This window comes from Xiphophorus maculatus, chromosome 23 (assembly GCF_002775205.1).
Source record: "Xiphophorus maculatus strain JP 163 A chromosome 23, X_maculatus-5.0-male, whole genome shotgun sequence".
In the NCBI taxonomy this organism is placed as follows: Eukaryota; Metazoa; Chordata; class Actinopteri; order Cyprinodontiformes; family Poeciliidae; genus Xiphophorus; species Xiphophorus maculatus.
Window position 1 is genome coordinate 25950873 of NC_036465.1, and position 21305 is coordinate 25972177.

General features: G+C 39.6%; 1 protein-coding gene across 2 annotated transcripts in view; it reads left to right on the forward strand.

Moving 5' to 3' along the window:
* LOC102236685 (pro-neuregulin-2, membrane-bound isoform) overlaps positions 1-21305 on the forward strand; it is a 71030-nt gene that overhangs the window by 44034 nt on the left and 5691 nt on the right. Inside the window, exons 5-9 of one of the 2 annotated variants that reach the window (XM_023328614.1) lie at positions 4398-4456; positions 8662-8685; positions 14624-14726; positions 16135-16264; positions 19635-19762. In XM_023328614.1, the coding sequence (XP_023184382.1) occupies positions 4398-4456; positions 8662-8685; positions 14624-14726; positions 16135-16264; positions 19635-19762 (444 nt within the window). The remainder of the gene's footprint in view (positions 1-4397; positions 4457-8661; positions 8686-14623; positions 14727-16134; positions 16265-19634; positions 19763-21305) is intronic. The other variant, XM_023328615.1, reaches the window with a different exon arrangement.

Below are 21305 nucleotides of genomic sequence, written 5' to 3' on the forward strand. Positions count from 1 at the left end.
ATTGCTGAGTGGGCTCTACTGAGGGTTTTTGCTGTAATTGATTCAAAATGCAAGTTCTCTCTTTCTCAGTGAGAAAGAGGAGCGAAGGATACCCAGTCAGTTTGTGCAAGAGGGCAAGAGGAAGGTCCTTGCATTTTAATCTGGATAAATGTGTTGACCAGGCACTACATCAATGGAATAAATACGGCACGGGTTATTACTGCCGGGGGCCGGATGGAGTTGCCGAAGAGCCTCTGTCATCATCGCTGGAATAGTGCCACGTCAACAGTATCAGAAGTACTCTGGTCAATTGTTGTGATCCATCCAGAGGATAATGTGCGCTGCAGTCGGATCAGATTCTCTAAAGCGTGCCCGTCTCTCACTCGGCTGCGGTACGAAGAAGAAAAAAGGCGCCTCGGTATCAGTTGCGGCAGGAAAATTGATCAAACCAATTATGCAAAGCGGGGTAAGAGCTATGACATGCGTTACAGCGCAACGTTCGTGATGATTTTTGATTCACATTCAGATCTGTGTTTATGTCCCAACAAAAACAACAGCAACACACCTACAATTAACATTTAGCTGGAGGACGTGGCACTAAATTCCCCCGTGCTTCAACCAATGGAGGCTAAAGAACACATACCTTGTCGATCAAAGACATATGACTGCTGGTATGGCTAAAAAGGCGAACAGTGCATAGTATGTGTAAAAAACACAATGTCCAATTGTGAGGAGAAGTAAATTAGCAAAAAAAATGATAAGTAAATAAACCCTGGGTGTTTCCCTGCATGTACTTGAATCAATCTCCTGTTTCTTGTGATGCAGTGAGGAGTCCTGCTTGTTAGTTTCGGCGCTGTGAGTTTGATAGCTGATGCCAGGGAGAGAATAGCCGACTCGCACCCCCCCCCACCAACCCCCACCCTCACTTGCACTGTTCGCTGACAGCTCGCCAACCATCCAGAAACAGAACAGCACTTTCTGCAGCTGCATGTAAACTCCTGTTATTGTTCGTGGCCAAGAAATCCTAAAAAGAAAAGAAGAAAAAAAAAAAGATCTATTCCAACCATTTTTACGCTCACACTCTGCGGAGAGCTGTCTGTGTGTGCATTTTATTTTATTTGCGCTGTTTGGTTTTAACCCCATTTGAAACTCCTTAAGGATTTTAACTCTTCCGCGGTCGTAGCGCAAAGCTCGGTGAAGACCGCGGCAGGTGTCACGGTCGGACATCGCTTCCTCCGTTTCTGAAAAACGCTACTAGTATTTTTGTTCCTGAAGCCACAAAAAAAAAAAAAAAAACGCACGTCGGGTCAGTGTAACCCATCCTGGACCTGCGCACATGGTAAAGAGCTCACACCATCCCTTCTATGGACAGCGCGCCTGTACACTGAAGTTCTATCACTGAGTGAATTTATTACTAAAAGCACTAAAACCTTCATAATACAAATCAGTTCTGCTCTTTTGAGTATTTTGTCTTTGTAGTTTTCGTAAACTTTTCCCCTTTGGTTTTCCAGCAGCAGAACCCCAGGGACACCCTAGAAGTAAATAGAAACCCAGCTGAAATTTATGCTAAGGGTATATTTGTAACTTGAAATAAAAGCTGCGTGTGCCTTCCTGTGCTCTCTCCAGTGAAAACATTTTAATGTGGAGTTATGGGTTTCTTTGCGATCAAATGCTCCGTTTCCTCGTGGACAGCCTGATAAATCTAGGTTAAACTCTGAGTCCGCGTCAAAGATCTTGTTACTGTAATGGCGTTTGAGTCCGATTGATTTGTTGTAACGGTACACTCAGTGGTCACTGTTTGCAGACGCAGCATTCAGTCTCTGCCCTCCCTCGTAGCTGGGAGAGTGTTCAGAAAAGACGAGGCCGTTCGAACACACCAACCCGCTCTGGTCGCTAAATGAAAAGAATAGAGCAAGGTGAGTATAGGCAGTGGATGTCATGGTCCAGGACATAAACTTTATTTGAGGGCTTTTCTTTCTACCTTTAATCTTAGATGAGCCATGAAAAGAGGAGCAAAAATGTAACTGGGCACTTTTCTGTCGTAATGTTTCTCTGGCTTTTAAAGAAATCACTATTGTAAGCAGAAATGTTGTTTTGTTTTTCTTTTAAATATTATCTGTATATTTTGTCGTCCGGACAGTTTAACAAATTTTTGGAAATCTTTCAGGTTAAAGTAAAGAACTCGCAAGTGACATGTTACATCTTGGACATTGCAGGGTTTCCCCCCAGAAAACTTGCTAAGCCCGGTGGTTGGGCGCCAGGGCGGTCATTCATCCAGCGGCCCGTCGTGTTTTTAAGTTAATAAATGTTTAAAGTTGACAGGAAATTTGAAAATATCATTTGATTACTATGTATTATTGGGAGATTGGAAGATTAACACCTGTACACCAACTATAAAGTCTTAAAAAATGCACACATTTTAAAAACAAATAAATAAATAAGCAATGCTAAGCCTGGTGGGGGCACAAGTAAAGCCTGGTGGCCCGCCAGGCTTATAATACACTGGGGGGAAACCCTGCATTCCCTACGTTTGGGATTTCAAACATTTGCAACTGTCTCACCTGGCAGCAAGACATTTGCTTGATTTCTTTCTATAAATCACAATAATTTTTCAACTAGCTTTACCAACAGTAAAAAACACAGCTTAAGTCTAAGGATCACAGCTTTCACATATTTTCTACTTAATGAGTGAACAGTGTTTTGTTTTGTTTTTATCTTGTCCAAAGTTGAGATCTGAAAGAAAAAAAAGTCACACAAACGAATCTCAAGGGCGACCCCAGACTCTTAATTAACCCAGAAGTCAGTGGCCATCTAAGAAAAAACTGCTGGAGAACTTTCCAACTCCAGACTGACACTCATAGATTTCCTTAATTATGTTTTTAATGCTGTCTGAGAGGCAGTCGCTCGGAGACCTAACAATCAGGCTCAATGCCTATGGTTTTAAGTCCAATGTGCCTGGACTGATGGCTTGTCGCAAAAATTGTAATTCAAAGAACTGAAATTCTGCCAACCTTCAGGTACAGAAATTATGCTTACTCCTTTTAAATCATTTTGACTACAGAAACTACCCAAATGACTGGTGAGAAGTTTATATTACCCCTAAAGTTTTGACCTAAAAACACAAAAGCTGACATAACTAAGTTTAAATGGCCACTATAGGTAAACAGCCTCAATTGAGAGCCAGTGTTTGCTTGTAATTTTTGTGTGTGTATAAAAGGTCGTTGAGTTACCGAGTTAAACGTTTACTACGGTGCTGCATTCAGGGTCAAAGGATCTGCAGGAAAAGGCAGTTGAACCGTATAAAACAGGAAAAGGACATTAAAAATATCCAAGGAATTGAGAAAGCCAATGAGCAGCGATTAAACTCTAACTAAAAAATTGAAAACGAGGGATTGTGTTGAAGCCAAGCCACGGTCAAGGAGACCGACACAACATTTCGGCCACAACTGCCAGGGAAATTTGGAAGGCAAACAAAAAAAACCACAAATATCTCCAGCCGACATAAAGGACTGTCCAAAAAAAAAAAAAGGTGCCGTGGCAGTTTTAAGATGCACAATAAGGCCATTTTTTTCTTCAGGCGTAAAGAAAAGAATGGGCTGCATGGGGCGAGACGCCAGAAGGAAACCATTACTACGTCGGGACCAAAAAGCAGCCAACTTTTCAATAAGCCAAGAAAAAAAAAAAAAGCGTAACGAGACGAGCCTGAGTGAAGGAAGTTGTAAAATACAGGAGGAAAAGTCTCTCGCTAGCTCAGAATCAAACAAAAGCATGAGTGAAAGAAAAGTTTTAGTTTTTCTATATAAATTGCATAGAGGTATGAAGTTACATACTGCATGTAAAACCAACACTAAACTTCTGCGTGTGACACAAAAGAAAGCCATTATAGTTTTATGTGTAGTGAACGCTAGAGAACACATCAATAACTTGTTTATTCAAACTAATATCTCGAAACTATAAGGGATTTGAAAAAAAAACGCCATTAGTCATGTTTAAAGCTGGAAAGACATCATTTCCAGTTAATTTACAAAAGTTTCTCGTCTTAAGTTCAAGTGACAGAAATAACAGAACTAAAGTGCGATTTCAAAAGTCAAACTGTGACTTTAAAACAAAGCAGCGTTTTGACACATGGAGTGAAACTGGAGCAACTTGGATAAAAAGGCTCCGCTGTGAATCAAGTCAAAACACTTGATGAGAATAAAGTCCTAATAATTTGAGAATTGTCACACCAGTAGGGAAATAAAATCGTAATGTTACAACAATAAAGTTTCTCTGTAGTTGGTGGTTTGTGCTGTTTCTAATCCCTCATCTCTGCTCTCTTTTGTCTCCCCTCCCACTCCCTCCTTTCTCCCTCTTTTTGTCTCTAACCCCCCACCCCCCTCCCACTCTCCTCCCTCTGTGTCCTGTTTTCGCTCCATCAGGTGTCCCAATGACTATACGGGGGACCGCTGTCAAAACTCCGTCTTGACCAGTTTCTACAGTACGTCCATTTGCTCTTGTCTGTCTCCTTCTCACTGAGATGCTGCATGCCACATCGGAGGGGTTGGATAATGTGTGTGTGTGTTTACTAAACTGCTTCTCTGTTTCCTGTACGTGTGTGAGGGTGTGTTTGCATGAGGTTGTGTCTCCCCCCGCCACACACACACACTTCCCTCCACCCTGTTTTTCTCCTTTTCCTCAGGTGATCTGCAAAAACCCAAAATCTTACCACGTATTTCTTTTTCGTCTAGTTTCTGGTGAAAATATCTTAGCACAGTTAAAATAAGACAAAACTACCTTACAAGTGACTTTTTAGCAAAATATGGGAGGTTTTTTTAAGTCTTTTTTTTTTTTTTACTTATTGGGTTTTTCGGGGGGGTTAACCAGGATGTTTTTTTTTTTTTAATTATTGAGATTAAAAATTACTTCAAGGGAAAAGAGGCGACAACAAAAATACTTAATATTGCTGATAAAGTTCCATTAGCAGATTACTTCACTTTTAACAAGGCATTTGTCTCAGTAAAATAATCTGCCAGAGTAACTAGGCATTTTAATTTGTAATATTGTTGTTGTTTTTTTCTTTTGGCAATAAAGAGGTTCTTTTTTTTTTGGGAGAAAATTACTTTTGGCACAAAAATGACTCGGGCTGTTATTTTAGTAAGTCCGATTATTTCACTTATAACTAGAACTTTTTCATCAATATTAGGGGTTTATTGACTTGCAACAAGCTCTCATATCTCGCTGTAAAGTTACGCATGTTAGTTTCGTCTCACTTTAAGCGTACTGAGATATTTGCACCAGGAGCCAGACCAGAAATACTTGGTAAGATTTTGTGTTTTTGCAGTGAATCTGAAACAGCCGGCGTAGAAATGTTCTGATTTTCGTATCATTTCTGTTCCTGTTCATGCATGTTTGACATCGCATCGATTAAATGTTGAAAACCTGAACTGAAAATGCTACGAAAGGTTATGAGTTTGTAAGCAACAGATTTAGTTTACGTCTGCTTCTGTAATTCAGACTTACATGAAGCAGAGAGCCGACTCTCTAAAGAAGCTCGAAGTTGCTTTTTTTTTTTTTTGCCCGAAATGTTTCATTGCTCGTCCATGTCGATGCTCCATTGGTGCTGGTACCTTCCTGCGTGCGCAGTTATTGGGCAAGTCTTATTTTTCAGGACTGTTTTTTTTATTAATCACCGACTAGAGTGATCTGTGTTGATCCAAAATGGCAACTCACTCCTCAAACGTGAGTTTTCAAGAAAGTGAAGCTTTTGGCTTTTATTAGGAGAATATCTACACCATTACCGTGCAGAATTATTGCGCAACTAAATGAAAGACCGACGTCTTCCCACCTTACTTTTTGATTTTCGTCGGTCTAAGTGAGACTTTTAAAACAAACATCTCAAAACTTTACAATAAGCATTTCTGGCATTAAAATAAAGTCAGTTTTCAAAAACATCCCACTGGAACTAGAGCTATTTCATCAATATTGAGAACTTACTGATTTAAAACAGGATTTTGTATCTTGCTTAAAAGTTACTTGTAAGTTAGTTTTGTCTTAATTCAAGTGTATTAAGATATTTGCACAAAACACTAGACAAAAGTATTGGGTAAGATCATATCTTTTTGCAGCGAACTTGACTCTCATCACCTGCTAAGTTTAAATGCATCAAACATTCAAGTTTATCCAGAAAATATGTTTAAAAATGATGATGTGGTCATACTTGCCCAATAATTGTGCACACAGTGCAAAGCAAAACAAAAACAATCTGTCTGGGAAAAACAACTTTTCTGTTCTTCCATCTGGCCTTTTAGGCATCATAGTGAGTTTTTACTGCTTTGATGGGAGATTTAGCTGCAAAAGATGTTTGTTTGTTTTTTTTCCAAGAGATTTGTATGAATTTGATCCGGGCAAAACCAGAAATCCCCAAATTCAAGTCTTCTGAGAAGTGCAGCACACGTGCGTGCGTTTCAGAGAAACCTCTGAAGTGTTTAGAACGTGAGGTCTAATTCTTCCACTGACGTCCACGCAGGTTGAAAACCTCAAAATGATCAGAAAAGTTAAGCATCCTGACCTTTGGTTTCCGCCGCAGCGTCCATGGATCATCTGTTAGAACGGCTGCTTTTACAGCATGTGGTTTGAATGCTGCTTGGTCATTTCTTTAAACTTGCAACGTCTTCGGGAATTCTCATTTTGGGCTCATGATTACAGTGACATTAATTTAAATGAGTAGTTTCACATTTTGGGAAATACCTGAAAAAAAAAAAAAAAAGTGAGCATCGTCTAATACCTCAGCCAGGTTTAAAGTCCCGTTAGTAAAACTCTGCCTCACTTCCCTCTACATTTAAAGTAATATGTCACTTTTATGAAGAATATGTATTCTTACATATTTGTTAAAACTGTCACTATGTCCTGATGGATAATGTGATCGAGCTCCTCTGCCTCCTCCTCGTAGTCCTGCAGCCATCTGCAGAAAAACACAGCTCGGTTATAAACAACCAATCAGAGCCAAGAGGCGGGTCTTAGCGCTGCCAATCACCTTCCACGCTTCCTCTCTGCTGAGCTACGCCTAGTTCCCCAAATCGGAGGCTGCCATGAATGCTAAGGCTAGTTAGCATAGCCCCTGACAAACAGCTTTCCTGTAATGGTAAGTTAGTACGTTGAGCAGGGTGTACACGAGATTGATTGACAGCGCTAAGACCGAAACAAAATCTGCCGTAGTGTGAATTGCACACTTCTCATCCCAATGTACTTCAAAATAAGCGACACTCGTACTTTGTAGACGGGACGGGAGCTTAGCGTGACACCAAGTCATCATTCAACCAACAAAAACTGTGTTGCCAGCAGGTTCAGAACTTCAGCTGGTTCTGTTTCGGTTTCATCCAGACCCGTCTGGACTCTCGGCAAGAACGAGACGACGGATGGATTCCCCCAAAATGTTGGACTACTCCTTTAAATAACATTGATGCAAATGGGGTGTGCCTTGTTGCTTTTCCTGCGATTGCAGGGACAGCTTCAGAGTGAGACGCGTTCAGAGTGGGCAAAACTCACACGAGGAGCTTTACGTTCCAGCTTGATTCTGAGTTTCATGTTGTCTTCGCGTTGCTGTCCAAGCAATCCCAGGAATGAGACCTTGTGTTTCCAGAAGCTCCATGCCATACCGTCCTGGTCTGCTGTCATGAAAATCTCTCAAACATTCGGAAGAATTCGAAACTGGCTTCACGTCAGAAGATGTCAGAATTAACCGGACGTTTACCTCACACCCAGTCACCACGCTGTGTCTGCATCTGAAAACCTGTCTGTGTGACTTTTCTTTTTCTTTTTTTTTTTTTACTGTGTGTTGGAGAAGATTCACTCTCAGCTCAGGCCCAGCCATTAGACCGGCTGAGCTCTTCCTCCCTCCCAGTAAAACAGTAAAATTGGGAACTCTGGGATGATTTTTCCCTGTAAATTATGCGCAGGGTTATAGACAGCTGTAAGCAGCAGTAGCGGGACAAAGAGAGGTACGCTGCGGTCGATACGGAGGCACACGACTGCCATTAGTCAAACGAGTCACAGCACTCACCCCCCATTTGCTGTGTCAGCCTTATCAACTGTAGCGTTTGTGTGTCTGTGGTTTTTTTTTTTATGTTGGAGAATAACTCACTGCTTTTTTATATCTTTTGTTTTCTTGTTCTTCCTTTCCGTCTGTGCTTTTACTTTTGTTTTTGTTTCTTCATTTGTTTTGTATTTCTGTCCGATGTCGTTGGCTCCAGAAATGAGGTCTATTAACTATAGCAGTAAGTGACGTGGCTTCTTGTCTCGTTGTTTTTTTTTTGTTTGTTTTTATTTCATTTTATTTCTTTCCAGTCTTCCCGTGCGTCTGCATGCCCTCTCCCCGCCTGCTGCTGGTTTCTCTTTCCTTCAGCTTCTGGTTCATTTTCCTCCCTTTCGCTTCACATTTTCTGTTTGCCTTTTTTCTTTCTTTCTTTCTTCTTTTTTTCCCCCCTCCTCGCCCACTCCTCCCCGCCCCGTCACTTCCGGGGGTCAACCAGCTGCTTTATCTGTCCGTTACTAATACGGTACATTCGTCGGTCCAAACGACTGATGTGGAAATCATAATTTGTTTAATGTATCTGCCTCCAAAGTGGACTGCCCAGCTGACCATGTGTCTCTTTCTTTTTTTTTTGTTGTTTTTTTTTTTACCACGACAACTTTCTGTGCTGGCAGATCTTTTCAAAAATGGATTTATGGGTATGGAACATTATTATTCATTTTTATTGTGCTTTAAATGGCTTGCCGAGTTCCTCTCACAGTCTCACATTACTGTAACCATCTTCTTTCCTGAACCAACAGCTGGGTCTCTCTCTCTCTCAACCTGTCCGTCTTTTTTTTCCTCTGCCCACTAACCTGATTAGAAGAAGAAACCTAACCTCCTTTCTTTGCGTCCATTCTGCCCGTTTTAACCTGACAACTCTGGGAAAGCTGCCGGTTTACACAAGGAGACGCGTTAACGACAGGAGAACAAAGTGCTCACACCCTTTGGACTTTTACATTTCGTCATGCGTCAGCAACAAGCTTCCATATGTTTTTATTTGGATGTAATGTCATAAATCAACACAACGTAGTGTATTGATGACAGGAAAAGTAAAAATATGCGCGCCTTTCATTGTTTACTTTGCATAACAAAAACAATTGTATGTGACTGAGGCAACAGTGGCATCCCGAAAAAGGGGATGAGGGGCCCATGGCCCCATCTTGAAAAATGTCGGCCACCCCAGAGAATCTTCTCCAGGTCGAAGAAAGGCAAACTGTCTTCTTCTTCAACGAAGACGTAAACGTAAAATCCAATAAATAAACGTAAAAAAAAATAAAACTAATCACGATTAACATATGTATGTACATAATTTCTACTTCTTTTTTTTTTTTTATCAATGATCATTTACTAATGATTTTACTGTCCAGGTCTGGCCACCCCTTTCCATTGACCTTTAAGTTGTGCAATTTGAAATTGCGAAAATAAATTTGCTCTATGGAAACGTGTACATTTTTAAAAAAAAAAAAAAACCTCCATTTTCCTCCTTTTTCAACGCAAAGCTTGGCGCTAGGATGAGGTGGTTTTCCAGTTGTATGAAAATATGTGCATTTTCATACAGCTGCAATGGAAGCTATTTTTTTCGCATGACACGTGACCGACAGCCGGATGTTACTACTGGCGAAAACAAAAAAGAAGACAACAGGAAGTGACAGGAGGATGATCTGGAAACTGAAGATTTTGCGTCTTCCTTTTTACAAAGTAGCTCAAACTTAGTCCAGCAAATTGACTGGAGCATCAATTTTCATGTTTTCCTTCTCATTTGGAACCAGGTTCTGACGTCTGTCACGTGAACATGCTTTGATCTAAAACCGTTCTATTTGACCTCTGGCTGAAATCCGAGAGACGTTGTCCTCTGCACCGGTCTCAAGTGTTTTACGGTGTCTGAGAGTATGGAACTAAATTAGTGGCATAGTTTTCTTTAAGGACAAAAAAAGTTCAATCTGAAAAGAAGTTTTGACTTTTTTTTCAGTTTCTATTTTGTTTCTCCAGTTTAAATTTTTTTTTCTATCAAACTTTATGGCCCTAACTGAGCTCCATATGAGAGGCTTATACAGCTGTGTGATGTGCAGTGCTAGTTTTCCTCCGTGGTTAGCTGGGGGTTTTCTGTAGGTTATGCTCCTGGAATCCGTCTGGCTTCTCCTCTTTTATGGCCGCTGCTGTGTGGGGACAAAAATCTCTGCAGCAGAGTCCAAAACGGGATGAAAAACTGTGAAATCAGACAAAAACACTAATATGATGAGGTTGTTCCATAGTAGTTACAGCTTAATAGCCACAGAGTGCCACTCTAAACTGTATATGAATTTTAAATGAACTGAATTACTAACTTTTTATATTGTTTTATATCCTGACGCTGCTTTAATTTTTCCACAACCTGTCAGCTCGGTCTTAAAGATGCCGTTTGTTTTCTGACGCTCTCTAGCAAATCACTTTACACACATCAAGTTCTGAAAGTCATGCATTTCCCTCAGTTTTATCTAGGGATATCGGAGTAAAAAGGGGCTGAATGCAAACAAACAGTTCAGATTTTTGTTTGTAAGATGAATGACATTTCACAATAGTGTCATTTGCGCTGGTCTTTCTCGCAAAAAAAAAAAAAAACAAAAGAAAAAAAACAGCAAAAGAACAATGAAACGCGACAGCATGTGAAAATGTCCGTTGGGTGTGAATATTTTTGCGACGGAGGTGAACGTAACAACCGGATCAAAATTTTTGCTGACGTGGAAGCATTGGCCCAAAACAGAAAGAAAACAAAACAATAAAAAGAAGAATGCCTTGTCCTCCGGGCTTTGGCAGTTTTGGCCTCAACAGCCTGCCGTAGGACGCCAAGCTGTGAGTATTTTCTCTGAGCTTTGCCAGAAGCAGGCAAACAGCTTGGCGACATATAGGCTGTCCTTATTATTACGCCCTTGATTGACTCTGTCAGAACCGAGAGCTCGCCTCTCTTAAGTCACAACTGCTGTTCGGCCACTCGACGCACACAAACACACACACACACACACACAGGGCCCCTTGATCAGGCCCTGTTTAGAAACTCTCTTTGTGTCCTCTTTTTTTTTTAGTTTTTGCAGAATATTATGTGACAACATTCACAAAACATGAGACATTTTTGGCCAACACGTTTGTCTTGAATCATCAAACAATAGATAACAACTTCCTAAGTTTTCCACCATATAAATGAAATTTTAGCAGCTGTGTTTTAAAAAACTGCGAGCCTTAAGGGACTGTAATCTAACCAGAACTAACATAAAGGACCTCTATAATCCAGTTAACTGAAAAGAGGACAAAGTCAGGTCACTATCTGCTTCCTGGGAATTAGTTTCTCTCCTGACGCCTCGTCCCCTTCCTCCTCCTCCTCCTCTTCTTCCTCCATCCTGTGTTTTCTTCTTCTTCTCCTCCTCCTCCTCGTCCTTCCTCCTCACTTTGATTTGATCTTTGCTTCCAGTCTCTCCCTCTTCCCCTCATCATCTCCTCTGCTTGTCGCTCTCTCCATCATTGTGTCGTTGAGCTTGCTGTTCAGACACAGAGCGTTACGCCAGAGCAGCAGCCAGACTCGCCTTCAACGTCGTCACAAACGTATTCCTTCCAAAATCGCACACACTGTTTATTACATGTACTGACACCCATGGTGAAGCCAAATTTAAAAAAGCCTTAACATGACTCCAGCTGTTATATCTGCAGCATTTTATGATATAGTCGTTTTAACAAACTCACCAATGACTCAATTGGAAAATATGGGAGTCCAGAAGGGCCGCAATTCAATGAGACTGCTTAAAGGGGTGGTGCTATGTAAAGTTTTTTGAGCGTTACAGCATGTTACGATGTTATTCCCGCATCAAAAACAGACATGGAGCGTTCCCGTCATTCTTTCATTTAATCTCCATGGCAACCATTCAGCTGTGCAAAACGACTCGGTGGATCTAGCCCCGCCTTTGAGGACAAAGCTCCTCCTCAGAGCTACACTACACAAATTTCCAAGCTTCCGCCTCACAGAGCAGCCCTCCCCTGTTAACTCCCCCCACTCGGCTCCTTCAGACTAGCCAGCAGCAATTAGCAAATATCTGGTGGAACTGTGCGTCTGCTCAGCTCATTATATGAGCTACTTCTCAGTTAAATGCTGGTAAAAACGTTGCTAAAGGGTTAATAGAGGAGCCATGTTGTGATGACTTCCTGGAGGCGGAGTTTCAGAAAGAGTAGGAGCTTCTTGAAGAGACAGAGGCCCAATGTCAAGGTGTTAAATAATGAAGTCAAGTTTTTTTAGTCATGTTTGATGTCATTTTAATAACAATTGAAGTGAACATAGTTACTTGATTGTGCTATAAAACAGCACCATATGTCTGGAAACTACATAATAGTGCCTCTTTAAAGGTGGAATGGGTCCATACAAATATAAAGCAAAGGCATAAAGGATTAATTAAAGTATACATTTAAATTTAAATGTCTTTATTTACACAAAGCATATGCAGTTATTTTATTGTCTACATTTTATTTCATTGTATCATTAATTTAGAGGCTCAGATTGAGTGGGCGGAGCTAACTGGACTTAAAATCAATATGAGTAGGATGCTAAGCGATCTCAAATATACATCCAAAGCTTATTGTTGAACAACTGCAACAAACACGACAATTTTGTGGTCAGAACGTCGCCATGACAACCATTTATTTTAAGGCTTTCAGACAAATCTGTTATATTTATGTGCACTAATGCAGAGAGAGATCGAGATGAGATTCTGCAACATGTGGCAACCAAGACTAAATACCAGAATGAGCTGCTTTTACAGACAATATTTGACAAGTTTTTTTTTTTTTGCTTGTTTATTGTTGTTTTTTAGGAGCACAGGCCACATGCTCACCACAAAAGCTTTTTTTTTTCTTTTTTTTTTTTTCACAAATGTGGCAAAATTGAAGTAAAAATAAACAGTCCAGGAAGCATTATCTGTCCAAAACACAAGTTTCTTTACTCTTCCTGCTGCATTTAAGCAACTCATATCTTCCTGGAGCCACAATGGACACAATCAGACCTGTCACAATAACAAAGTTAGAGATAAATTGTCATAGAAATTATTTCAGTAAGCAATAATATTTCAGTAAAATGAAAAATGTCATATTGAGACCATTTTTAACGACATAATTACGCAAGTTTGCCCTCTCAAAGACTAATAAACTTTAATTTTGTACAGAATACTTCCCCCTGGAACTGGAGGACATTTTATATAACCAAAATAAATAAAATGCAATCAATAAAACTGAAATAAAAACCATACGTAATCGAAACCGTAACTAAAATGGATTATGAAGCCTCTGTGAACAAAATTGCCCTTCAAGAAATGTTAATCCTTGTGGAAATTGTCGAGCTCATTTTAGTTTATCATGTAATTAACTGATTAATTATGCAGGTCTCATAGGACTGCGATGGTGGGGAAGAGTTAATGGTACCAAAAAACAAAAAAAGCCCATCTTTGTTAAGACTTAGTTAACATTAAAAAAGCAACAACCCACATACGGTGTTTATTTATTAGTTCTTTAGGAAATTATCATACTTTTTCCACATCGTTGCCTGTTTAGTGAAATTAATAACCAAAACATATTCTGCTCCTACAACATCATGAACGTTAACGCTGCAAAAACACAAAATATCACCAAGTATTTTTGGTGTAATTTCTAGTCCAAATATTATTGTACACTTTAAATAAGACAAAAATAACTTTTCATCTTTATAAAGGAGCTTGTTTTAAGTCGGTAATTCCTTTAGCATCGATGAATAAGTTCTAATTTCACTGGTAGATTATTTCACTCCTAACATGAGAAAAAATTATTATTATATGTGAAATAATCTACCATTGGAACTAGAACGTATCCATCAATATTAAGGAATTATTGACTTAAAATACGGGCACGTATCATGCCGAAAAGCTGTTTGTAAGTTAGCTTTATCATATTCCAAACTGTCAAGAAATGAGACCAAAGATCCTTGGTGATATTTTGCGTTTTCTCAGTGAAATTCATCTACGGTGAATTAGAGTCCAGACACTTGGCTGCTGTGGCGTTAACAAACTGTGTTTGTCTTTTTACTCCAAATTTGTATCATTTTAAAATGTTTGTTGTTTTCTTTTTTTACCTGGAGGATTTGTGTTCTTTTCATCCCATCCATCCAGGCATGTAGTCAGACGCCGGTCCCCGCATCACGCGTGTCATCACATCCCTGCGGTCATGTGCAGGTATCAGAGAGTCTGGCGGGACGCCCGCCGGGCGTCGGGTAGCTCAGACGTTGGGAGTCGCTGTGTGTGTTGTGGAAGCTGGTTATCGCAGCCGGCACCGTTAGGTGTCAGACATGTGATACGAAGCAGCGGGAGTCGTTCAGACAGCGCAGGGGGGGGATGTGATGTAGAGAGGAATAACAGTGAGAAAACCTGCTTCTGTAGTTACCGCAAATGGAGTAGCGCTCATTCGCTATGTATGTGTGTGTGTGTGTGTGTGTGTGTGTGTGTGTGTGTGTGTGTGTGTGTGTGTGTGTGTGTGATCTCCAATGCACGAACGTTTGTGTGTGTGTGAACTTTGTGCGTCTGCTTGTGTGCGTGCGTGTGCTTTCATCCACAGAGGCGGAGGAGGTCTACCAGAGGCGGGTGCTGACGATCACAGGCATCTGCGTGGCCTTGTTAGTGGTCGGCATCGTGTGTGTGGTGGCCTACTGCAAAACCAAGTATGTGTTCGAAGGAAGGATAAGCGCTCTCTCCTAACATGAGAAGGACTTTGTAAACCCTCCTGTTAACCCCGTATGAGGTAGCAGCAGTGATCACCTGCTGCATCTGTTCCTGATGCGGTGGGAGAGAAAGGAGAAACATGACCGCACTGCAAAAACACTAAATATTACCAAGTGTTGTTGGTGTAGTTCCAGTGCAAATATCTGAGTACACCTGAAAGAAGACAAAACTAACTTTATAAGTAAGTTTTCAGCAATATATGGGATCTTGTTTTAAGCTAATAATTCCTTTGTATTGATGAAAAAGTTCTAGTTCCACTGGCAGATTGTTTCACTTTATAACAAGACATTTTTCCCAAATTGTATGGGAAATAATCTGAGAATGAAACAAGCACTTTTTCATCAATCTTATGGAATTATTGACTTCAATCAAGCTTCATTATGGCCGTAGTAGATAGAATAAAAAGTACATTTCCGCCAAAAAATCTCTGAAATTTTAAGGTTATTCTCTGAAATTTTCAAGTAAAAAAAAAAAGTAAATTGCTGAGCTCCCAAAATTTTAAATATGCTAGAAAAAAATGCAAAATTTTGACTTTAATCTCAGAAAATGTTAAGAACAAACAAGGAAATGTCTGAGTTTGAAAAGTCAACAGAAAAATTGCTAGAAAAAGCTGAGAAATTTTCTGAAAAAAAACAACAACTTTGAAACTTTTGAGTTTGAAAAATCGAAAATGTTCAACTTTGGAAAATTTGGTGAGCTTCCAAGTTTTTACTAAAAATTTTCTGAACTCAATCTGACGAATTCTGAGGTGTTTTTTGGCAGAAATGTACTTCTCCATTTTTGTTTCTATCTACAACAGTAGCTTAGAAACCAAGTTCTTATCACCTGTAGGTAAGATACTGACTTCTTAAACCACTCAGCAAAGCCCCACTCACAAACTTTTTCTAGAACTTGGAAAAAAGTATAAACTTTAACTATTCGTAAAAGTTTCTACACTGTACGTATTGTCAAAGTCTTTTTTAAATAAAGCTGCTACTTCTGCTGTTCTTGCTTGCTATTTGGTTTGCTGACGAGGGATTCTGGACGCGTTCTTCAGTCAGTTACAAGCATCATTCTTCAGTAAATCCTAGCAGGTCTTTTCTGTGTGCGGCATTAGCTAATAATGATGTTTGCAGCATTTCACAGTAGCGTGCAGCAGAAATACAAGAACATGTTTCATTTTTAGATGAAAACAATACTCTAGCACGACAGCTTTGCTAGAAAAAAATTATTTCCTTGCGAGACGTGACAGAAAAAACGCAGAGAGCAATAAAAACGATTCTTGAAAACAGAGCAGGACTTCGGGGGGAAGGAGGGGAGTAAAGAGTTTAATGCTTTCTGTCATCTTTACACATTATTTTTCTCCAGGAAGCAGAGGAATCAGATGCAGCGTCACCTACATCAAAACCAGAATCAGTTCGTGGAGCAGCCAAACCGCGTCCTGGCTAATGGTCCCAACCACCCTGGGCCCGGTCCGGAGGAGATCCCCATGCTCGATGTGAGTCCACACAGCGGGAAGTACAAAAAAAAATAATTTTTTTAAATACACATCAGGTCGCCACAAGTTAGACACAGGAAACAAAATACAGGAAGAAAAATCACCCGGTGGAAAATCTGAAAACTAATTAGGTTATCTGGCAACAGGTCAAGTAGCATGATGGAGTGTTAGGAGCATCGAAGAGAGGAAGAGTCTGTCAGGAGGGGGCGTGATGAAGAGGAAATAGCCACTCTGGAAGATTTCACAGGCAAATAGTTTCATAACTACAGAATAACGTTTCTCGGCGTGTGATTTGGCGGCGGCGGGGGGATTTTTGTCACTTGCGGCAGAAAGACGCCGTTGGAGCGTCGTGGAGGACGGAGCCGAAGAGTGGAAACGAACGGCCGCGATCTCCAGGTGGTCGGGCAGAAATTCATCAGCAACAGACCCGGTTCAAAAACCAGAAAACGACCCGAAACGTAAAGCTGATGATCACGGCGCACAGACACAATATCTCACAGAGGATTTCTGGTCCAGTTTCTACTGTAAATGCCTTAGTACACTTAAAATAAGACACATTTAACTTTTCAGCAAAATAGGGACTTGTTTTAAGTCAATTATTCCTTGATATTGATGAGAAAGTACAAGTTTCAGTGGCAGATTATTTGCTTTATAACATAAGAATATTGCCTTGTTATAAATAAAATTATCTGCCAGTGGAACTGGTACTTTTTCATCAATATCAAGGAATAATTGACTTAAGACAAGCTTCTGTGTCTTGCTGAAAAGTTACTTGTAAGTCAGTTTTGTATTATTTAGGTGTACTAAGTTATTTGTACTAGAAATACATGTCAAGATTTTGTGTTTTTACAGTGTACAGTACAGACCAAAAGTTTGGACACACCTTTCTAATTCAATGGGTTTTCTTTATTTTCATGACTATTTATAAGGCAAGAAATCCCACTTATTAACCTGACAGGGCAGGTTGACCTATGAAGTGAAAACCATTTCAGGTGACGACCTCTTGAAGCTCATCAAGAAAATGCAGAGTGTGTGCAAAGCAGTAATCACAGCAAAAGGTTGCTACTTTGAAGAAACTAGAATATAAGGGGTATTTTCAGTTGTTTTACACTTTTTTGTTTAGTGCATATTTCCACATGTGTTATTCATAGTTTTGATGCCTTCAGTGTGAATCTACAATGTCAAAAGTCATGAAAATAAAGGAAACTCATTGAATTAAAAGGTGGGTCCAAACTTTTGGTCTGTACTGTATGCCATCAGTATTCAATCCCTTTGTCTTTATACGTTTTTTCACATTACAGCCACTAACACCAGTGATTTGCTTTGGGATTTTATGCGACAGATCAGCTTAAAGTGATGCATCATTTTTGAAGTGCGCAGAAAGCGATTCATGGTTTTTTAAAAAGTTTTATTACTAAAAATCTGAAAAGTGTGGTGTGAAGATGTAATTTCCTCCCTTTATTTTACGAAATCCACAACGAGGTTCCTCCTGACGCTGCTACATTGGTACACAAAGTCGACCTGTGCGTAATTTATTTCCGTGTGTTCTGCGAAGGCGTCCGAGGTTCATTAGAGAGCAAACAGAATCATGAAGACAGTGTGGCGGTGGTAGCATCATGCTGTGGGACGCTTTTTTTCAGCATCTACAGAGAAGCTAGTTAGTGCTGAGGGGAAGCCAAATACAGGGAGATGATGGAGGGAAAAAAAACTTTTACAGGCTGCAAAAGACTTGAAAGGAGGTTCAACTTCATTGAAATCTGTTTAAAAATCTGCAGTAAGATTAGAAATGAGCTCTTCAGAGACGGTCTGAAACAGCTTGAGCTGTTTTAAATGTTCAGTGTAAAGCTGATGGAGACGCACCCCAAAGGCTTTCAGCTGGAACTGCAGCCAGACCAGCAAATTATCCACAAAGGACGGGGGTGGAGTCCATACTAATGCCTGATTTTTATTTTCTTTATGTGTAAAAAAATAAATAAAATTAAATCAAACTACTAAGCAGTTTTGTATTTCATGGTCATGTGGCACTTTGGGTTTGACCGTCATGTAAAACTCCAATAAAATACATACATTCTTGTGGTTGCAACATAACTAAATGTAAAAAATAAAATAAAATAAAATAAAATATAATCGGTTGGTGTCTAGCAAATCAAGCTAGATTTTTTTTTTTTTTAAACGTGCAGCTCTGCAAAAAAAATTGAGACCAATTAAAAGGATCAGTTTCTCTGATTTTACTCTTTATAGGTCTGTGTTTGAGCAAAATGAACATTGTTCTTTTATTCTATGAACTACTGACAGCATGTCTATGAAATTCCAAGCAAAAATGTAGTGTTTATTTCCAGAAAATGAGAAATGGTCAAAATAGCAAAAGAAGAATTATTTTTCTATTGATATAATTCTACACTGCAAGAAGAGTAAATTTGACCCAAAACGTTTTGGTGTAGTTTGTAGTGCAAATGTTGTATTACACTTAAAATAAGACAAAACTAACTTACAAGTAACTTTTCAGCAGAATATAGGAGTTTGTTTCATGTTGATGTAAAAGTTCAAAAATATTTCATAATTCTATATCAATATAAAGGAATTATTGACTTAAGAGAAGTTCCTCTATCTTGCTGAAAAGTTGCTTGTGAGTCCGTTTTGTCTTATTTCAAGTGAACTAAGATATTTGCACTACAAACTACACCAAAAATACTTGGTGAGATTTTCTGGGTTTTTTCCCCATGAAACATGAATGTAGCGTCACGTTACAAATAGCCATTATTTTATCTCTTGTTTGGAGCTTTTACAGGGTGTCCAATCTTCAGAGAGGCCTACAGCAAACGCTCAAATAAGAGCAGATATATCATTGTGTTTAATTAAATTTTACTGCCCTTTAATTATAATTTTGGTGTCTATAAGAAATACCCCGGGAAATTCATGAATACTAAAGCAAGGACAAAGGAGGCAAACTGCGCAGTAAGCCTCGGCTGCCTGCTTAGCCGCTGCTGCTGATGGAGACCGTTTCACTTTGGGACTTAAAATTTAACACAACAATTAAAGTTCTTTTAGCCCTCAGCGCAGCTCTGCCTCCAAGAGGGTGTTTGTGTTAATAAAACTCTGATCCGCTGACAACACGGGGGGAAATTTAGTGCCACATGCTTGATAGATGTTAAGGAGAGAGCAGAAAAACACCTACCGCTCTCCTGGAGACAGAACGGCCATGAGTCAGCAGCGACGGAAGCCGATAAAACGCCGAAGCATCTCCTTGTAATTGCTGTCGGATTTGCGCGTGTTAATCGTCCGCCCCGCATCGCCGTGTGTATTTCTTGCGCTTTAGAAGAAGGGAGGCAGGAAATGCAGGAAGTTATTGTTGTTATGTTTGATTGTGCAGTACATCCCAAAGAGCGTCCCGACGACAGAGTGTGTGATCAGCCATGGAGCTGAGGGTGCTGGCAACTATGCAGGCAGTCGAATGTCAACCCGCTCCCATCACTCCACCACTGCCTCACATGGTTCCAGGTAGACCAAACACACACACACACACGCACACACACACACACACGCCCACACACGCACACACACCCGCACACACACACACACACGTGCGCGTGCTAGAACCCGGACACAATAAACGCAGCCAAGTGTGTTGGCAAAGGCACCAGCGCTGATGCAGCAAAATCAACCAATCCAATAAAAGTTTTGTACTTTAATAATAAACTGTGGCATATTAAAAGTTTTTATTTTTTATGGAGCAAGATCAGTGCCAAAATGATGGAAAAAACTTTTTATCTTGAACCATGTAAACCAAGAAAAAAAAATGTTTCAAACCCAAAAGAAGTAAAGCCAAATTTGATATTAGTTTGAATGAAAATGTAATTCCGTGTAGTGTTTTAGTATTAAACTTTTTATATATGGAGGCCTAACTTTAATATTTTACTATGTAATTTTTTTTGCCAAAAGTGATTTTTTTATTTTTATGTTTCCTTTGGTCTATATCATCTTTTGGCAAAAACTGAAACAGGCCATTATTTTAGGAATGTAGCGAAATATACAGTAAATATTTCTCTAGCAACTCTCAATTTTATGTTTTTTACCTCTACATGCTTTTTTACACTTTCAAAATGTATTTACTTGTAAGTTTAATGTTTCTGTTTTTCCAGAAAGTAGGATGTCTGCAAACAGACTGTGGTTTGTAAGCCTGGCAGTTAGCTTGTAGAGCTAACAGCGCTACGAGCTAATGTTGTCTGTTGTGGCACTATTTTACACAGTATCAACTTTTCATCATCGCTGGTAGCTAAACCTAATCAGCAGATTACTGTCACTCTTGTCTCGTCACAAGAAGAAGATAAAGGCGTCTTGTAGCAGTATGCTAGCTAACAAGCTACAAACACCACAGAGCTGTTAGCTTGTTAGCATGTCACCTTGTCTTTATTTTTGATGTAGCTCAACTACAGTTTACAACTGTACTTTTCCTATAGAACACGTTTTGGTATTAAAAATAGTCTGATGCTATAATCTTAAATGTCGTGTTTTCACTAACGGTAAGCAGAAAATTACAATTAAATAACAGCAATAAAGACTACAAGACTTACTACAAATATTTAACATAAGAAATACACTTAATGAATCCATCCATTTATCCATTGTCTTTATCTTGTTGTGACTGATATCGATATCTTTGGGTGAGAGACTGGATCCACATGGACAACTTTTCATTGATACTCTGATCTACTGAATATGACAATATATTTATTTTATTAGCTTCACTCCCTCTAACTTTATTTTTTTAAATTCATTTATTTATTTATTTTCATTTCGGAGTTCTAGATCAGAAGTTAGCTTTCAGCTTTAGCTCTCATTTCTGTCAGTTTTCAACCATTTATTTTCAAGTTAGCAAAGATCAGGAGGACCAAACGTGGAGAAGCAGCATGCAGCTTCTGTGCACCACAAATCTGGAACAAACATCCGGAAAACTGGAAAACAGGCGAAACACCGAGTTCCTTTAAGTCTACTCTAAAACCCCAACAATGACTTTTGAACCATAACGAAACACTGACCAACG